Source organism: Cervus elaphus, chromosome X (genome assembly GCF_910594005.1).
Source record: "Cervus elaphus chromosome X, mCerEla1.1, whole genome shotgun sequence".
Classification (NCBI taxonomy): domain Eukaryota; kingdom Metazoa; phylum Chordata; class Mammalia; order Artiodactyla; family Cervidae; genus Cervus; species Cervus elaphus.
Window position 1 is genome coordinate 163,170,389 of NC_057848.1, and position 21,217 is coordinate 163,191,605.

At 41.1% G+C, this 21,217-nt stretch overlaps 1 protein-coding gene across 5 annotated transcripts in view; it reads right to left on the reverse strand.

Moving 5' to 3' along the window:
• The window catches only part of FRMPD4 (FERM and PDZ domain containing 4), a 529,221-nt gene that overhangs the window by 22,773 nt on the left and 485,231 nt on the right, over positions 1-21,217 (reverse strand). For all 5 annotated transcript variants that reach the window (XM_043896590.1, XM_043896589.1, XM_043896588.1 and 2 more), the window contains 4 exons: positions 17,703-17,807; positions 14,529-14,636; positions 9,581-9,712; positions 4,988-5,107 (listed from right to left, as the gene is read on the reverse strand). In XM_043896590.1, coding sequence (XP_043752525.1) covers positions 4,988-5,107; positions 9,581-9,712; positions 14,529-14,636; positions 17,703-17,807 — 465 coding nt within the window. The remainder of the gene's footprint in view (positions 1-4,987; positions 5,108-9,580; positions 9,713-14,528; positions 14,637-17,702; positions 17,808-21,217) is intronic.

Sequence of the window (21,217 nt, forward strand, 5' to 3'; positions counted from 1 at the left end):
AGAATTGAACTGTGGTGTTGGAGAAGACTCTTGAGAGTCCCTTGGACTGCAAGGAGATCCAACTTGTCATTCCTAAAGGAAATCAGTCCTGAATATTCATCAGAAGGACTGATGCTGAGGCTGAAACTCCAATACTTTGGCCACCTGATGTGAAGAACCAACTCATTGGAACAGACCCTGATGCTGGGAAAGATTGAGGGCAGGAGGAGAAGGGGACAACAGAGGATGAGATGGTTGGATGGCATCACTGACTCGATGGACATAAGTTTGAGCAAACTCTGGGAGTTGGTGATGGACAGGGAGGCCTGGCATGCTGCAGTCCGTGGGGTTGCAAAGAGTTAGACACGACTGAGGGACTGAACTGAACTGATGGTTTCTGCACACAGTATCTGCCCTTCGGATACCTCCCCATGCCGCTCTGGCGCTATGGAGGTATGCCCTGCCCACCTGCTCTGGCTGTCTGCCTCTCAACCCACCCTCACCCCCAAGAGTAAAGCCACATTCCCTCCCCTCCATTCTTCATATGCTTTTCCTTCTCCACTTCTCCTTAAAAATCTACGTCTATCTGGACTGGACTGGACTCTGGTTGGAAATGGGTGTGATTAGAGGCAGGAGACAGGGTGGGTCTGAAGGAAGACAGCCTCTGGGAGCAATTCCAAGCTGCCATTTTGTTTTTGTGGCGTTAGATTTACCAGTTACTTCCAAGAGCTCAGGGCTGTCCACAATGGGGCACCATACATTTGAGGGTCCAGTTAGGGTCATTTTGAGAGATAGGGTGCCAGGCCATAAAAGGCATTCAAAGAACCAGTTTTTTTGATAAATTACTTTATTTTAGGACTGCTAAAAGGACTTGCACGACAGATGTGAAACAGTATTTTAGCATAGATTTTAGAGACAAAAGCTCCAAGTGGGATCCTAGGCTCTGTCAACTACTAATCAAATGACTTTGGACCTGGCATCCCATCTCTCTTGAGTCTCAGTTTTCTTATCTGAAAAAAAAAAAAAAAACTTAAGCTAACGACTGCTAACTCTCAAGGTTGCTAGTATACCTGTGAGGATGTTTTATAATACGGACTGTGCTTTATAAAGGTGAGTCATCACTATCACTTCTCAGAATTGCGACTGAGGTTGTTGTTTCCCACTCCTGTTATACCCTGTATTTAACCAGACTTCTGGGTGAATTTTTTTGTCTAGGTGATTAGTCACTAATTACATTATATAATTAGTTCAAACTGATCCCAGAGAACTACTGTGACATATGACTTATACATATTTTTGGTACAAATTATGCATTTATTACTCTCAAGTACATTATTTAAAATAGTTACACATGCAAATGGCAGTCACTGATTTGCTTAACAGAGATCTCAACAGACTCCACTTTAGACCTACAAAAATTCGTTTATAATGAACATATGAGATACTAAAAAAAAAAAAAAAGATACTGCTAAGGTGTTTGAACACATTTTGTGGCCTGATTATCCTGTTTACCAATTGGTGTACCATCTTTTTAAAAACTAGACGGTGGACAGTAAAATGTCAGCAGAGCTTGTTATAATTATGAATTCGAAGAGTCTGGATTATTAGGGCTTAGTGTTATTAGATATGCTAAAATCTGTAAAATACTTCATGGTCCACTAATGGTTAAGACATTTCTACATATTATCACTATCAAAACCTCTGTGGTCATTGTCATGGCTCACCTCATCAATGGCCACTGCCCTCAGTAAGAGCTCACTAAGTTGAATTGATTTTTGGCTGTGTAATGTGATAGACACGGTTTCTGTTTCCTCTTTTGTTCTCTAGGCTAATTTTATTGCATCTATTTAGTACCTTAAAATCAACACTTGGGACATAGAACCATTCATAGGTCCAAGGACTCACGCTAGACACATACATAATTTTAGACAAACTGCATGTTCTATGATACAAGGCATTTTGAAACAGTGGTCTGAGTCCAAGATATTTTCATTTCCTATTCTCAGTGAAGGATAAATGAGATTATAATAGATTAATTTTGGTCTCTATTACCCACCATAACATGGTCCCCGCCCCCATCCCGCCACCCATCACTGGCTACTCCTTGAAGGAGTAGCTAATCCACCAGCCAAACAACACTCAAGGTAAGAAAGCAGAAATATCTTCAGTCTTCAGCTAGTCCCAGGGCAAGAGTCCCAGAAGGTTTTCCTGTTCTCAGGACAGTTCTACAGGTATAAAGGATGTATCTTTGGAATAAGAAAGATCTCCATGAACTGCATTAGACTTGAGCAAACAGACTTAAATAGAACCATGCTCAGCAGTACTCCCGGGGTACTTAAAAGGCCTCCCCTCCCAAGACAAACACAAAATTTGTGATGTTTAAATCAGAAGCCGAGTAAACGGTTTTAAAGCATCGTCTTGCTAATGGGATGAGTTTATAATTATAGAGAATGACAACTGAATGCATATCACCTTCTACAGCTATGCGCTGATAGGCACCTGTAACTATGTATTTGCAACTAACAAGCTTAAAACATAGTATATGCGATATGAGTTGCAGTGGCAGAGCCCTGGGTCGGTTCTCAGCAGGAATATGGGGAAGATGCAGTAACAGGTCAGCTGAGAATCAGGCTGTCCCGTGCAGTCAGGTCTGGGTTACCTGGCCTTTGGGGAAGAGGGAATATTGTTGAGGGGTTGAACCAAAGTTTAACATTTAAGGAAGCCGAACGCATGGCGGCTCATTGTTCTGGGTAGAAAATGGAGTGAAGTACACCACACATCTCTCTATATGGAGTAGGATTACCTTTTCCTGATGATTGCGGGTTATCTACATAAACAGTAAACATCCTACCAAGCTCTTAATACCACAGTCTCCTCCAAAGAGGTGGGAAACATTTAACAGGCCTTTGCCTGAGTGCCCTCGTCAGTTGAAATGTTCCAGTATGTTCTGCTTTTCTCCTCCCACTTAATTTCTGCTCTCCAGGGCTTATTGACCACTTAATTTATGTCACTATTCCTAACCTCTGACATTTATCTTTTCTACATCTCTCTACCAACTTCTATTTTCTTTTCACACCCAACTTTTTAAAGATCACAAAAGCTTTGAAATGTACAAGAAAATACTGAGAATACTAAAACAAATACCAGTTTATCAACTACCCAGAGTAAATGAATATTTCTTTTCTTTTTCCTACATTCTTTGCTTTTTCTTTCTTTCTTTTTTTTTTTTTTTTGCTTTTTATTTCTTACTTAGGGCTCCAACAACCTTTGACTTAACATATATCCCCTAGCCCAAGACAGCAGCATTTTTTTTTGGCCTGCTTTTTCTGTGGAGGAAGGTTACATTAAGGTTTACAACCTCTTTGAGTAATTCTAATGTAGATGCTTAAGTATTAGGTAAGTGGGTTCTTATTGTTTAATGTGATTATACTGGAAATTTAAGAGTAACGGGAAGCGGTTATAGAGAAATATAGGAATACTGCCTAAATATCAAGTGGATCAATTCCCTTTGGGACAAACTAGCAAAGATTCTCATTTCTGGAAGCCTTATTTTTTAAAAATTATATCCCAGAATCAGACAGAGACTGCAAAACATAATATCTTCTTAAAGTTTTACTGCCTTGAACTTAGTAATTCTACTACAGTGAATATCATGATGTTTCAGAACAATCTAAGCACCAAATAAATGAATGAGCAAAATATGTAAATAAAGGAGAAGGGAATTCTTACAGGAGAACGCCAATGAATAACTGAAGAAGAGATAATGGAATTAGGCAAATCATTTTCAACCATTACAACAATAATAATATTATTATTTGGGCAAGCATCATCAATGAATACTAAAATGAACAGGTGAAACGATAAAAAGGGAGTTGCAAAGTGACTTTCTGCAAATTACTTATTAACTAGAAAAGCGAAAGTAGTAATTTCTGGAAAACATCACTTAATGTGTATGTTGACAAGAGTCAATGTGTAAAAATTCCTAGAAAAAAAAAAAGAGTGTGAACCTTACTACAAAGGGGACAGAATGATACCATGTGCTTCCTGATACAACGCAGTACAGAGGGCATGGGGTCACTTGTGTTGCTTTTCTGCCCCTAGTGTGGAGCCCCATCTAATCACGAGAAAACATCAGAGAAACCAAAATGGAGGGATTTCTACAAAATAACTGATCTGCACTCTGCAAAACTGTTAAGGTTGTGAAAACTAAAGAAAGGCTGAGGTGAGGCATGCTCCAGATTGAAGGAGACTAAAGTGACATGCCAACTAAATACAAAATGAGATCCTGGAGTGGATCCTATTCTAGAAAAAAATTGATATAGAGGACAGCTTTAGGACAATGCACAAACTTTGGATATAAACTGTAGATCACATAATGGAAATGTATCAGTGTTACGTTTGCTTATTTGGTTAATTGTGTAATGATTATATTGGAAAATGTCCTTGTTACTACAAAATATACTGACATATTTTGGGGTAAATGAGTATGGTTTTAGTAACTGACATTCATATGGTTTAAAAAAAATATTGTGTGTGGTGGGGGGCGAGGAGAATGTATGCACACACTGAAGATAAAGTAAATGTGGTATCATGGGAATAACTGGTGAATCTAGGTGACGGATATGAAAGAGTTCATCTACTACTCTTGCCACTTTTTCACAAGGATGAAATCAAAATCAAGTGAAAATTTTAAAAGCACCATGGAACTTTACTCAATATTTTATAATAACCTATAAGGCAAGAGAATCTGAAAAAGTATATATATATATATACACACACACACACACATATATATAAAGTATATATATAAATAACTGAATCATTGTGCTGTATACCTGAAACATGATATTGTAAATCAACTAAGCACCATGGAATCCTTTTATAATACATTAAGCTTGGGGGGGAGGTGAGGGACAAAGAGAAAGAAGATCCCAAATGAAAGAATTCAGGGAGGACAGTTTATTCATCCCACAATGTTAGTATGAAACATGCCCCAGTTACCACGTACCTGAACGTACAGATACTCAAAAGCAACTGGATCTCGCCTTAAAAGGTCAATTGGATCCTTTGGGACAAAGCTGATTCGGAAAAGACATCTCATCTTATGGGAGCTGGGCCTCTGGGTCACCTAGAAGAACAGACCAATGACAAGAATCCTTCAGTGCTGGCAGAAGGGTCTGTGGGTCAGAAGCAAAGGCAGCTTTCTCTGGACACTGAAGAAGGAAGTGGCTGAGGTTATTTTAGTATCTATCATCCATACTCATTCCCGGAAAACTGCACACACCTATGACTTAGGTCACATTCCCCCAAAGCAGTCCCTGAAATCAGGGACTTCAAAAAGGAACTGTTCCCAGGAGAGGCCAGTGAGGGAGGAGGGGAAGGACGTCAGACAGCAGAGGAACCAGCTCAGGTCAGCCCAGCAGAGGTGGCTGTGGTGTGTCCCAGGGGAGATTCTGGTGGGAAACTTACCCCATGGATCCCCTGGGTGCACAGAGAAGTCACTGGTTTTGGCCTCTCCCAGGGGGATATGAATTTCCAGCTCTGGACAGGATGGGTGCCAGCTCTCTGAGGGCAGTCCTCTGAAGATGCTGGCTGTTGTAAGTGACAGTCACACACTCAAGGGAGGCTGGGGGCAGGGCGCAAAAGGAGCCCCAGGGGGGAGAAGCACAGAGACTGTCCACTACTGATTTTTACTCCTTACCACTGCTATGGGTTTCTCCCTTGACTCTAGGATGACAGTAGGAATGCAAACGTCACAGTGACAACCTGCATGACATCCAACTGAGACGCTGGGGGACAATTGTTCTGGCCCATTCACTGAATCTGGAGTTCACAAGTTTCCCAAACTACCCCAATTCCTACTATGATGATTTGTTCAGATTGTTCAAAGGGGCTGAAGATATACCATAGGTCCTTCAGGGTTAAGGACCATGGATCCTGTTGAGTTGCTTTCCTTTCCCCCAGCACACTGTGTGACAACTCCTAGGTCTTAAGTTTCTTAATTCTTTCTGTAACAAAAGGGAACCAGTCAATGGACAGTAGGTGGTTCATATACACATGAATGGATGAAAGACATGGGACTTCAAGAAAACAGGTAAAAAATAAAATAAAAACAAAAAAATATTTAAAAACAGAAGGTAAATTGAACTTCCCTTAAAGAGGAGATCAGTGCAGTTTTGTGCACCTGGGTGTACGTTCTGATGCACTTGCATGCACTTTCATGTACTTGTAACTACTTTTCTGCAGCAGAAAATTCTGGCAAAAAAAAAAATGTTTGTGAACTGCTATTTAAAAGTTCAATTCCCTTAGAAGAACTAAGGTGGGGCATACTGTGCAGAGCGGACAAAAAGTAAATAAATAAATAAAAGTTCAAAATAGGGAGTTCCCTGGCTTTCACTGCTGTGGCGTGAGTTCAGTCCTTGTTAGGGAATTGAGATCCTGCAAGCTGTGCGGTGAAGCCAAAAAAAAAAAAAAAAAAAGAAAAGAAAGAAAGAAAAACATGTTCAAAAGAAAAATAGCATTAATAACAGCTTCATTGAGTCCCAGGCTTCTATGCGCACACACACACACACACTCAGAATTTACATCGCTGACTCTGCTATATAGAAGAATTTCAAAGGGAAAACACATTCCACACGTAAAGATACAGTGGGCATCCTGAGAACCGGTAACACTGAAAGAGCTTTCCAGCTGTGGGCAGGATTACAAAACTGAGTGAACTCAGGAGCCCACAAGCTCCAGGCTGGTCATCACTGGCTGATCAGAAAGCAAACCAGGGAGGAGGATATGTGGGACCCTAAGAGAGCTGGGTGCTGGCAGGACTGCTGTTGCATGTAACAGTGACCGTTACAGGGTGTTTTGCCTGAAGATCAGCTCTGATGTTAGAAAATCAGGGGTCATCGTATCTCTGGCTCCTTTAATCAGTGGCGGAGACCGGGGTTTGAGCCCTGGGTCGCGAAGATCCCCTAGAGAAGGAAATGGCAACCCACTCCAGTATTCTTGCCTGGAGCATCCATTGGACAGAGGAGCCTGGCGAACTACTCTCCCTGGGGTCGCAAAGAGTCGGACACGACTAAGTGACTAACAGTCTCACTTTTCACAATCTGTCCTAAATTTTCCATAAGCCACATTGAGTCTATTTTTAGCAGTAGTAGGTTACACTCGTTTTGGGAAATGAATGGGATGCAAAAGGATGCTTTAGACTCATTAAAAATGGCAGTCCATAAGAGGTACAGTCTCTAAAACAAGCAAAAAACCAAAATTTTAGGTAGTATGTAAATAACAATATTATTTTCTAGATAGAGGTTTAGTGTCAAACTGCTAAAAATTCAGGTAGAGTTGCTTAGCTGTTCTTTGGGGGTTTTCATCACAGGTAAATGTTTTAAAATAATTTTTGTTATTGGACATATTTCTTATACTTACTCCCCCTTTCTATCATGCCTGTAAATATTTTACGGTTCAAGTTTTCATATGTATTGAATTCAAAGGAATATAGCCAATTTATTTCAGGATATTTACACTATCAATTTTTTCAGCACTTTGTTAGTTCTGATCAAAGACAAAACAAAGCCTCTTTTAGAAAGATAAGGGAGGAATCCTTGTTAGAGGGTATTTGTTTCCTTCTAATGTTTTAAGAGGAATTTAAAAATTGGAAATCAACCTGGAATGAGAAGTTATGATTACCTAGCATCAGAAGAGATTTTTGAAAGAATCTCTAGGTGGTAGATGGAAGTTCTGGGGGAAGGCAGAAATAGAAATATCAAAAAGTTGTGGGAGGTTTCCATTAGACTTATAGTAACTAGCTGTCCATCCACATCCCCTTGGCATTTACTGCTCCAAGGTGAAGTCTGGTACTGCAAACACCTGTGACTATCTGCCAGTCCAGGGCAAACCAGCACAGCCAGGGAGTAGCTGTCCTTGGGAGAAGCCTACCCCCAATTATGGATAGGATCTTAGCAGACAAAATCCCAGTCCCCTTTCCGCGTGAGTGGGATACCTCTGAGGCGTGCTCTCTACTGGTTCCCAGTGTCCCCAGTGGGACTGAGCTCCAGCTGTCCACAGTGGAAACTGGCTCAAAAACACTCTTTAGTGGCACCCCCTTATCCCATTTCCCCTCCTATTCCTCTCCCAGTATTTCCCAGTGTCACCTCCCAAATAAACCACTGGAGTCCAAATCCTTGTCTAAAGGTTGGCTTATGGGGGAATTCAGCCAAACACTGGCCTTTCACATGTGGGATTCTGTATATCAGGGGTCGTTCCCCTATATGGCAAATATATCAAGGGTCATTACCCAATAACGACAAATATATCAGGGATCATTCCCTTATAATGATGAATATATCAGGAGTCGTTCCTCTATAATGACAGATGCCATTCCCCTATAATGAATAAAGAAGTCATCTGGTCCCAAGCGTGTTTTGGTATAACAACAAACAATAATAAACAATTAGATGAGATTTAAAATATCAACAGGTAGATAAAAATACAAGGTCAAGTTTAGAGAGAGGAATATAAATGAACACAAATACTGACTTTGTAAGAAAGTCACCACATTAAGTTTTACTAAATCGAGAGAGTTGAGGATATCTCCAGGTCCTGATGTGTGGCTTTTAATTGTGCGACAACCAAAACACAACCAAGCGTGATGACACTTTTTGCTACTCCATCCATGTGGGGGTGACTTGACTGCCTGCCTCTCCTGGTGTCTGCTCACACCCCTGTCCAAAATGTTCCCCCTTCACTGAACTCTCCTACATCAGAGAAATTTGGTGAAATCCCTTGTACATCCAACAAAGACCACACCTGTGTGGAATCACAGGGAAAGTCACAGCACTGTGCTTAATTCAGCAGCCAAGCAGCCTGCCTGGTTCCCCAGCTAACAGATGGGGGTGGCACCTTGGTGACTAGGAGCTGGGACACACTGAAAAGTGAAGTCGCTCAGTCGTGTCCAACTCATTGTGACTCCATGGACCGTAGCCCACCAGGCTCCTCCATCCATGGAATTTTCCAGGCAAGAGTACTGGAGTGGGTTGCCATTTCCTTCTCCAGGGGATCTTCCTGATCCAGGGATCGAACCTGGGTCTTCTGCATTGCAGGCAGACGTTTTACCATCTGAGCCACCAGGGACACATTGGTGGGTCACATATTTATAGTGGGCAGGACTGGGTCAAGGATTTCAGGTTTCCAGAAAAACTCTGAGGTAGGCACTCTGAACTTAAAAGAAGGAAATACGATTTGGGCTTCATTTAAATAATCTCAGAAAGCATTTCTTTTAATAGTTTCTAGAGCTCAACTAGCGGAACAGGTGAATAAGTCATTGCCATCATATAACATATAATTCTGCACAGCCACCGCCCCCAGTGAGTCACCGCTGAGCCTTTGACAGTTCTGCTTGTGAGACCAACTGACAGTCCATGAAAAATTGACGAAAAGGGAAACATCACCTTGAGGTGTAAAATCCATTATGAATGCCAGTGCCTCCTTTAGTGGGGCTGCCCAGGGCTGTGGGGAAGGCACTAAAAAGATTCAGGGACAAGGGAGCTCGGGGCTGGGTGGCCTCTGCTCGGCCAGGCAGCATGGACTACGGGCAGCATTCACGCACCTGAGTTAGGGTCTCCTGTTCATGAAGCAAAAGGAGCTTCGTTCCGGCCCCTTCCGTCCTCTGCTCCAGCATGAGGGAGAAATGTTCGATGCCTTTGATGGAGAGCTTCTCTTGAAGGGTTAAGATGACATCCTTACAGAGGAAACATTGAAGACACGTGATCAAAATCAAGGTAGCCTTTTTAGATTCCACATATAAATGACCTTATATGCAAAACGTAAGTAGACCCACAGACATAGAAAACAAACTTGTGGTGATCAAAGGAGAGAGGGGGGAGGGATAAATTAAGAGACTGCAATTAACATATGCACCCTACTATATATAAAATAGATAACCAGCAAGGACCTAGTGTATAGCACAGGGAACTCTGTTCAATATTTTCTACTTATCTATAAGGGAAAAGAATCTGAAAAACAATATACATAGATATATATCTATACATATCTATATCTGTATCTATATCTATAGATATATACATGTCTATATCTCCCTACATAAGTGAATCACAGTACTGTACACCTGAAACTAACACAAGATTATACATCAATTCTACTTCAATTAAAAACCAATCCAGGTACCCTCCGGAGTTAGTAGTCAAGATAGTCAAGGAGTTTACCATGACTAAAAAGTATTGTACAAATAGGCTAAATTTTCCGTTTTGTACCTTTGATTCTTAAGCTTGATGCTCCAAAGACCCCCCGAAAGATACAGATATGGGGCTTTCTTTCTCTGCTTGCCCTTTTCCTGGCCTCCCCCACCACCCCAATTCTTTATGGACTTCAGACACGGAGAGGCAGTCAGGTGCATGGCCGGAAGAGGATCTTACCTATCACCTAAGGTCTTAGAGAGCCTGGCCACAGATCGCACAGTGAAGTTGGCTCAGACAGCCTCATTCTAAATGGGGAGGCAACTGAACCACCCCTGAAAGCGGTCTACCCCAGGGCTTTCCAGCCCACCACCTGTTTTTATAAAATAAGATTTGCTGGAACCCAGTCTCACTCATCGCTTTATGTCTGGGCTGCTTTCGTGCTCTGCCTGGGCAGAACTGAAACTGGTGGCAATGGTGACTGTGTAGCCTGGGAAGCCCCAAATATCTGCTACCTATCTGGCTCTTTACAGAAAAAAGAAAAAGCTTGCCAACCCCTCTGTAAGTGCACGTGGTGGTGGTAAGGAAACGGGTTCTGCAAACAGTTGGGTTTCTACCCTGGCTCTCTTCTGTATCAGCTGGCAGTTTAGGGCAGGTTACTTCACTTTGAGCTACCTTAGTGTCCCTGTCTGTCAACCAAGGATCATAAAGATACCTGCCTCGGAACAGATACCAGGACGACACGAGTTCATACATAGACAGCACTGATTACAGCACCGATGGGCACACAGTCAGGGTACCATGTTGATAAAAGAAATTTTCACATAATGAGGTCTTGGGAAGTCATGCCAAGTTATGCATGAGTTAACCTGAATTTTGCTAACTTGAACAGTCTGTCTGTGGCCTATTAAACATTGTGCACCTGCTTTAATTATTAAAGAAAAGGGCCCATCGACCAGAAGTCATGAATGCCCAGGTTAAAAATAAAGATGAAATGGATTCTTTCCTGGGATGCCAGTGCTGGTCTTTCTTTGATGATAAGACTCCCTACCTGGGTGCCTAGGCCAGATTGACTCGTTGTGTATGTGCTGGTCTGGGTTTGTTTTGAAATCATGAAACAATGTATTGCTGACCTGTTTAATGTTCTTTTTCTCTGACAAGATATAAAACTGTGCTGAAAACCATGCTTTCCCTAAAGCATTCTGGGAAGCTGACTTCAGGTCTATAGTCCTCAGTTTGGCTCAAATAAAACGGTTTTCTATTCTGATTATTGATTGTTGATTATTTTCATCGACACTAACAGTATACATATATCAGCTTCTATTTTAAATCTCTGAGGAGGGTAGAATGAACAAGCTGTGTCAGCAATCCTTTATAGGACTAAACACTTATGGTCAGAAAGGTGTTCTATACACAAGCACAAGTGTACTGTAATGCAAACAAATGTTGTCAACCATTACATTTTCATGTACTTGAAAACTAGTAAGTGATCTCTCTTCAAAGATAATTAATACTCAGATGCTGAAAATCCCGTAGAGCAGTAGTTTTCCACCCAGAGAAATTTTGCCCCAAGGCAACATTTGGCAATTTCTTAAGATACTTTTGGTAGTCACACTGGGGTTGGGGATGCTATTAGCATGAAAGGAATTATCTGGTCCAAAGTATCACCAATGTCAAGAGAGAGAAACCCTGCCACAGAGAAAAAAAAATTTTTTAATTGATCTTTCTTGAGGTTTTGATTTTTTTCTGTGGATCGTTTTAAATTTCTTCTGGCCCCTTTAAAACAAAGATTCCCATAACTACTTACCAGGGGAAGAAAATCATTCAACAGAAATTCCATGACTATACTGAATTTCATAAAGGGATTCTCTTTCAGAATTTTTGCTCAAGTCTCAGAAAAAGACAAAACCAGCCTCTGTGTGGCAACACACCCTTTATAAAACATTTTCCTGAATCACCAGGAAGGACATGTGATAGCAATAACATTACTCTATTGTGAATCTGTAAGCAAAAATTTTGGCAATTTTTCTTAAACAGGGTCATATCCCTTTCATACCTATGCTATTTCCATTTTATGCCTACCAGTCTGCATCTATTGTGATAACAAGGCTATTAGGCACAAGCTAAGATAACTTAAATTTGATGTGAATTCTTTGCATTGCTCCCCATCTTCTCACTGTCATCTGCCATTCTCAGGGAAATCAAACCTCATCTGGGGTGGGTTCCTATAATATAGAGGCCAGAAGGAATTAACAACAGGGCTCTCTCTTTCTCTTTTTTTAGGGCTCTCTTTTAAATTTAGATTTATTTCAGTTAAGTTATATTCAAGTTTTATATTCAAGTTATATTCAAGTCTTCACCCATATCTTCAGATGGGTAAGGGGTCCAATGGCAAGGAGCTTTTCTGACCAGTTGGTATCACAGAACAAGACACAATATCAGAGGGAGTGCCTCTTTGGAGTTAGGTCAGTGGTCTTCAAACTAGAGCCTGGCCGTTTCATTTCAAATGTGGCCATGGCCATTTATTTACATGCTATTATCTGTGTAGTAAAGGACTAGTCTTGCCTAAAGAAAGGTTTGCTTCTTTGCCCCTGGCTCTTGGCTCTTTAAGCTTTTGGCAGGTCCTGCTTGATAGGGGTGTTTTTGTTCACTGGGGCGTCTTGGGCTACAATGGACAGTCTATGCGAGCAATGGGATTTATGGTGGGGGCCTTGATTCATGTGCCCAGCTTATGTCTGGAGGGGCAGGGTACTAAGGTCAGCCTCACAGGTGGGCCGCTGTGTTTAAGTGGCCAATCCCCAATAAAAATTCTGACCATCAAGGCTTGGGCGAGCTTCCCTGGTTGGCAGAACTACGTGCGCGTTGTCATAGGTCAGTGCTGGGAGATATAAGCATTGCTGGCACAACTCCATTGGGGAAGTATGGCTGCGAGCTCTCTGCTGCCCTGGGCACCTTCTCCCCTTGTTGATTCTGCTGTAATAAACTGTAACTGGGAGTATACCAATTGGCTGTGTTCTGTAAGTCCTTTGAGTCCTTCTGAACCTACCTGTCTCTGGCTGCTTTCATGGTACAACAACTGAGTCAAGTAGTTGCAGCAGAGAGCAGCTGGCCCACAAAGCTTAAAATATTCACTCTGCAGTCCCTTCCAGGAAAAGTTTGCTGACCTCTAAGTTACTTGATCAATAATTGGAGACACATCTCCCCATAAACTGATTTTGAGTAGGAAAAAAAGGAAAAGGACTTTTTCAGTCATCACCACTTAAAATTAGCAGTCTTATACAAAGGGAGTTAATATTTCATCTGCAATGATTTAAGGATGATTTAAATGCTCCATCATCAATCTAACATTGTCTGCTCTATTACCTGCTAAATCACTACCTATTTAAAGCAATTCAGAATAAGCTGCTTGTGGTAGCATAGCAATAAGAATGCACGGCAAGTTGGCCTTGACAGAAATGATTCCACTCATAAGGTCTATGCTGATTAATTAAAAAAAATAACGAGAATTAGAGGCTGACTATTGATAGACATTTTTAATACAAAGTCTATATTCTCTTGATACATTATTATACAGCTCACCACTAGGTACCTTTTACTTTTACCTCAATAAAATCTTTTTTATTGTGTCATTTGAAGAAAGCCTAATTTAGGCTGATGGAACATTAGGGAGGAATCAATTTCTGAACACACTTTTGCCCAATAAAATAGTGAATATGCACTTTTTCCCCCCAGGAAGTAAACATGGGGGAAAAGAATCCATATGCTTTGTAATAATCCCCATTAGGGAGAACTCACCTGTGGTTCTGAAATAAGAGGATTGCTCTGTGACTCCTCCTTTTCACCCTGCCCTAAAAGCACGACTCACTTCTGCCTTTTTATGTATCGTTTCCATGAAATTGGTTACAGCAATTCAAAGTAAATGTTATCTTTACATTATTCTATCCCTTATTTTTGCTGGACATTAAACTAGCAGGCATTTAATTAACAGCTAACATCTTAATCTTCTCTGTGGCTGACATGGCTGAGAAATCATGCTGGCTTTGGGCAGGGTGCCAAGGTTTCTTGGTGACAGTCACACTATTTTAATTAATTTTCAGTTGCATTAAAATGACTAGTCCTAGTATTTCATGACTGATAGCATATTATATTGGTTTGCAACACAGAGCAGAACCTTCTTTGTTTAAATTTTTTGTTTGCGTCTGTATTTAAGTATTCACACACTACAGTATTTGGAAACAACCAAGACAATCTCAGATATAAACAGATAATTATAAATGAAGCTATACTCACACAAAACTCACAGTGGGACTTTCATGTGATACCTGGCAGTCTCCAGGTACAGGGTTCAGTGGGTCCTCTTACCTTTATGGAGGTGCTGGAGTCAAAGCGAAATGATTTGGTTTGCCCATTTTCCAGATAGACTTTCAGGACATTTGGCATAAAAAGAAGTGAATTATCCTTAACAGTTTCCTATTTAACAAACAAACAAAAAAAGAGTCACACGTCAGTCAAATTAGGATTCTGCCCCTTGTAGAAGCAGCAATTTATTGTAATCACAACATTAAAAAAAACAAATCAAACTTTCTAAGGCCAACCAAACTATCCCTCTGGTGATATCTGAGTTCAGTTGTTTATAGCAAAATTCTTCTCCTCTAGCTACAGATAACTCATTTGATTCAACTGAAAGACCTTTTCCCATCAGAAGATCAATCAGATGAGGCTTTATTTTAAATTAATTTAAATCAAGGCCTCCCATTGGAAAGCACAATAACAGAAATAATTGCTTTGTAATTAAAGCACAATGTTTGGGACCACAAGGCCAGACTTTAGCAGAACAACATGTCTTGAGCAGAATCAGGACCAGAAATGATGATATTTCACATGATGCCTGTTGGCAAGAGTCATGATGGCAAATCATAAACATTAATAAGCTTCAAGTTTAAAGTAACTTTATGAAATGATTTTTAACCCACTTAGACATGTTCCTTGGGCTTCCCTGGTGGGTCAGCTGGTAAAGAATCTGCCTGCAATGCTGGAGACGTGGGTTTGATCCCTGGGTAAGGAAGATCCCCTGGAGAAGGGAAAGGCTACTCACTCCAGTATTCTGGCCTGGAGAATACCATGGACTGTATAGTCCATGGGGTCACAAAAAGTCAGACATGAATGAGTGACATGTTCCTTAAACTTCAAGGGATATATGATGTAAGGCATAGTTCCGGTGAGGCAGAAAAGGAAAGACGACCTCAACAGAAGTAGGTCACCTTTATTCAGGCAAGGAGGGGCGACAGTCGGCCTAACGACCAGGCTGAGCGCCGACAGGGAACAGGGAGGCTTCATACTTATAGGGAGGTTTGTGGAAGCGATAAGGGAAATGTCACTCAGGCGGGATATTTTGAGTATTCTTTTGTTGAGATGACATTTGTAGTTGGGCAGGGGGTGATAAGTCTTCTGGGCGGGTGTAGGGGGTGGTAGGTCTCCGAACAGGGGGTGATAAGTCCCAGATAGATGCAACCGGCCTGGAGCATCAGGGTGGAACTAAAGTTATACTTTGTTTTCTCCAAAGTTAGATGATTCAGCAAAGAACCTTTGAGACTGTTGTTCTCTTTTCTAGGCCCAAAAGACTCCTTCATATGAGGAACAGGTTAGTGTGTTAAAAGAATAAGACATTGTAACAAACAGATAACTTAAAAATAAGTCAAAAGAGACACTTGAAACACAACCAAAGTAAACAAAAGAAATGTATTTCTTTGAATTCTCTTTAACTGGAAGTAGGGAGGGATGAAATGGGGAATAAGTAGCCAAGGTGGGTGAGTTCCACAAACACGTGGTTGGTCAAGAAGTCTTAGGAGTGGAGGGAAAGCCAGCAATCATGAAAGCGTAAGTCCCTTGTATTACAGATGAGGAAATGGAGACCAGATGGCCACAGATTTGCTAATGTCCATCAGTTGGTCCATGAGAATTCAGTTTCCAGGTATGCCTGAAACGCGCTTCGGCCTTTCACTTCCTATTTCTTTCTCTGACTCCCCTCTCCTCCTCTCTACTCCTGTGGGTTTCACACATGACTTTCCTGCTGCCTTATTCACTGAGTGAGTGAGGCTTCATGTCTAAAAGAAAGGCCACACAATGACTCAGAAGAGCAAGAGGAGACTGGAAAGGAAGCCAGTCACAAAGGCTGAGCAGCAGACAAGAGACTGAATGTCCCTGCCATGTTCAAGCCTGTGGTTAGTCCATGGCGGATGAAGGAGATGATCGACCCCCAGAGCTGTCATATCCTACGTCCAAGCGGAACAGACGCAGGGCAGCAAGTTTTGGAAAGAAGACACTTGCACCATGAGTGCCTTGCCAAGGATCTGAAGGCTTGTATCTTCCAATTCACATCCTGGACCACCCTCATGGAAGAGTCTGTGGCCCATAGCAAGTATATCATGGATGCCATTTTATCCCTGTGAGGTTACTTAAACAACAAAACCTCAACACCAAATGCTGGCACTTCAAAGGTCCAAAAAAAAAAGAGTGCCCTGGAGGGTAGCTTTCTAAAAACTAAAAACACTAGGCTTTATTTTTGGGGAAAAAACTGAAAATAAGCATCCTATTGATAGTTGCATTATTCATTTTGAAGATCAATTATGTGCCTGAGTAGTCATGATTTCTATCAAGACTTACTGATGGAGGTCTGAGCAGTATTTCCTCAGTCCTGGTTGAATACAGAAGACTTTTCCATCATTTTAACTTCTTTCCATTTTGATTATTTGAAAGAAGAGAGACATTTTATTTTGGATAAGAATTAGAGGAAACCCTTCTCAGACTATAAAAAGGGCTGTCACATGGAAGAATGCTTAGTTGGCAGAATGGGGAGAAGTATGTGAAAGTTTCAAAGGGGCATAGTCTACTCAACAGGCGGCAAGGTCAGAGATCTCAAATCAAATGAATTCCGTTGCAAAGTAGTGAGGTCCCTAACCCTAGAAACATTCAAGGAAATAATGGACTACTATGTATTCTGGGTTTGCAAGAGGGAACACAGCCGGGGCTTCCCTGGTGGTCCAATGGTTAAGAATCCACCTTACACAATTAAAAAAAAAACAAACAAAGGAATCCGCCTTGCAACACAGAGGACACGGGTTCAATCTTGGTTCAGGAAGATTCTGCATGCCGAGGAGGAGCAATTAAGCCCGGGGGCCACAACTACCGAGTCCACGGTCTGCGACTCCTGAAGCCCTCTGGCCTACAGCTCACGCTCCGCAACTCAAGAAGCCACCACAGTGAGGAGCCCTCACACCTCAACTAGAGAAAGCCCATGTGCTGCAGCAAAGACCCAGCACAGTCAAAACACAAAATAAAGAATACAATAAAATAAATAGATCTTTTTTAAAAAAAACGAAGAAGGAGGAACACAGCAGGCACAACCTGGTGATCTCTCAAGCCCTTTACAATCTTGAGATTGGATACCCGGTGAAAGCCAACAACCGATTGTGAGCTGATCATTCCAGTGGGGCAACTGGCTCTCTGTGAGTCACCAGTAGGTGACTTTCAACTCACCGACACTTGGCCATTGATGATGACCTCCTCGGAGAACCGTACTTTGACTGGATTGGACTTTAATCTTGCCTTTTTTGCAGCGCTAATAAATGCTGATTTGGGAGACTAGAAAAAAGAAAGAAAATAGTTGATCTGATTATTGGTAACATAAGGCCAACCTGGTAGGAGTTGTTTTCTATCTTTATCTTCCTAGATATTTAACATTTTTGCTCAAAAGGGTTTGGTACATGCCCAATTCAAGGACTAAATATGAATGATGGATGCAATCAAAACCCTGTCATGCTCATCAAGTAATAAGTTTGATTTAGCTACCAGACCAGAACTATAAACAGCATGTTCCATGTTCTTCCAGAGCATGTTTCCAAGGATCCTTTAAAATGACAGTTGTGGAAGTACATAAATCCTGCCTTCAATACAGAGCTTTGAGTACAATGTATTGAAGAAGGAATTCATAGGGCCTTGACTCCATCTGAGGCCTGTCCCTGCTGGTCGTGCAAGGCCACCTCTCCAGTGGACTCTGAGCTCTGTGCTTAGCGCCTATGGGAATGACAATGGAAGGATAAGATCCCTCTGGGCAGGGGAACCTTGAAGATCACATCCAGGTTACTCATTGCCTAAGAGGAAACATACCGTAATCACCCTTGCCTCCGGACAGGTCATAAATTTTTTCCGCATCTATCGGGATGTAATCACAGGCTTATCGATTGTTAACTGGTTGGAACATGAACACAGGCTTACTGATTATTAACTGTTTGAACACATAACACGTGAATTATGGGGTTATTGTAGTTGTATTTACCCTTCCTTTGTTTATATAAGTTTCAAAGAATTTGGGGTGGTGGGTTTGGACACGTACACATGGGGTATAAAGATTTTCACAAATGCTGGTCGGGGTCCTTGGCTAAGAGGAGACTCTGCCTTGGGCCCGCCGGTGTAATAAACTGCACTCCACTATCTGCATTGTCCTTCTGAGTGAGTTTGTTTCCCGGAAAGTGTGGCTATAACAGTATCAGTAGAAGGTGAGGGGGTGGGAAATCTCATGTTCAGTTTATAACAAGTTGATCATTAATAATCTATTTTAACATGGTGGAGAAGAGCCACTGACAGTTCTAAAATAACTGATAATCTCATTGTTATTCATACTAAGGGCATATGGGAATATGAACAGGAAAGGGCATACACACGCATGAAAGCTGCCACGCTTTATGAGCCCAAAACTTGAGCTTCAGCCTCTTGTTGGTAACCTGTGATCCTGTAATCTTACTGGGCAAGGTAGCAAAGAGGCCTTGATTTAGGATTGAAAGTCAACTAAATCACTTTGTTTACAACAGTAATTATTAATACAATATTGTAAGTTGATTATACTTCAATAAAATAAATAAATAAGAAATAATATAAAAAAATAGAAAGTCAACTTCATGTTCTGCCTCACCTTATAGGCCTTTTGTCTTTCATTGGAAAGAGGGGCTGAGAGATTCAGTTTTTCTCCCTCAGAAATGCAAAGGACAATGAGAAAACCTGCTCAGAGGATGTGATCTTGGGAAATGGACTTCATCTGAAAAGTAGCCTCTTTGCACAGTTTTCATGAAGCCCAAGGGGAAGGGAATTGACATGGTAGGTGTCTACCATGTTGCAAGCACCATCTGTTTACTCTGCATTCTCTATTGAACGTAATATAGAGGTAAATAGTTAGCCTGAATCACACAATTGCAATTTTAAAATCATACAATTGCAAACACTGGATATACCACGTGGTTCAATCTAATGTTCTTCATACTATACAGTTCTAAGAGATTGAGGATGTTGTGTAAAGAATTCTAGTAATTAACTATAGAATCAATGGAGGCTCAACCTCCTGTGTACTGCAATCATCTTAAAGCACAAAAGCCAGTTAGGGTATCCCATATTTTGAATTTCAAGTAAAATGAAAAAAAAAAAAAAGATTTCCATCTTTTTCAAATACAAGTATACTTGAGATCAATTTAAAAACAATATGTTGGAATGGATAAGTTAGGTGTGGTCTATCCATACAGTGGGCTTCCCTGGGGCTAAGAATTCTACTGCCAATGCAGCAGACACAAGTTCAATTTGTGGGTTGGGAAGATCCCCTGAAGGAGGAAATGGCAACCCACTGAATAATCTTGCCTGGGAAATCCCATGGACGGAGGAGCCTGGCAGGCCACAGTCCATGGGGTTGCAAAGAGTCGGACACAACTTAGCAATGAAACAACATCCATACAATGGAATATTATTCAGCTACAAAAAGAATGAAATTCTGATACATGCTACAACGTGGATGAACCTTGAAAACATCATGGTAAGTGAAAGAAACCAGAAACAAAATGCCACATATTTTATGATTTGATTCCACTTACATGAAATGTCCAGAATGGGAAAATCCATAAAGACAGAAAGCAGATTAGTGGTTGCCAGAGGCTGAGAGGGTGGGGAGAATGATGAGTGACTGTTTAACGGCTATGGGGTTCCCTTCTGGGGTGATGAAAATGCCCTGGAATTCTAGAGTGGCAATGGGTGTGCAAGATTGTGAATGTACTCGATGCCACAGAATTGTACACTCAAAAATGGAAGATTTTATGTTGTGGTTTTTTTGTGACAATAAAACAAAATCATTGTTGGAAAAACTCATTATAAAACGTGTATGTGTATTTCTGGGTGGAGTGTGCCTTAATGCTGAGAAAATTCTGTTATTTCAAAAGTTCCCCTGTGTCTTAAGGGTGGTATGGACGGATGGTTTGGCCTCCAGAATTTCAATTCCTCCATTTATGCAAGATGTTAAAGGAGATGGCTGCCCTTTAAAAACAAAATGAAGTGAAACACTCCTGCCGCCCTACAAAAGAATCTCTGAATGGCTGCTCCTGAAAAGAATAGCTTTGAGCATGCTCAATGTGACTTAAAAGTCCTACTGCAAAGCTGAAGTCCTGGTACAGAGGTGTTCTCTTCGGTACCATAATTACAGGCCAAGCTTAGTCATAATGAACGAACAAATCATACAGTAGTGAGTTCATTTGCTTTTGATATGCCATTTTTTAGCTAAAGGGAAAACATTATTTTCCAGTAATGATTTTAAGCAGGGGATATTTACACTGGCACAATGTGTTTAGCTCGAGTGAAGCGGCTGTAATAAAGCTACCCAGAACAGACATTGCTAATTAGATGAGATATTTGAATGCAGGAACACCCCACTTTCCCAGCATTGTTTGGAAATGATGTATTTCACATGTGCTCCATGTGCCAGATGCTGAGGTTTATTCCATTATGTATCTGAATTTCTAAATGTAATATTTTACCTCATTTTTCTAAAATGTTCTATATAATTCCTTGCCTCAATAAAAAGTATATTTAACAGAATGTAGTTTTCCATGCATCTCATTTGCTGCGTAATCTTAGAATGCAGTGATGGTCCCACGCAGGTACATAAGGTTATTGCCCTTAAAAGTGGCCCCATAGAGCAGAATAGGTCAAGATGGGGAAGGTTGTTTCTTTTTTTTTTTTTT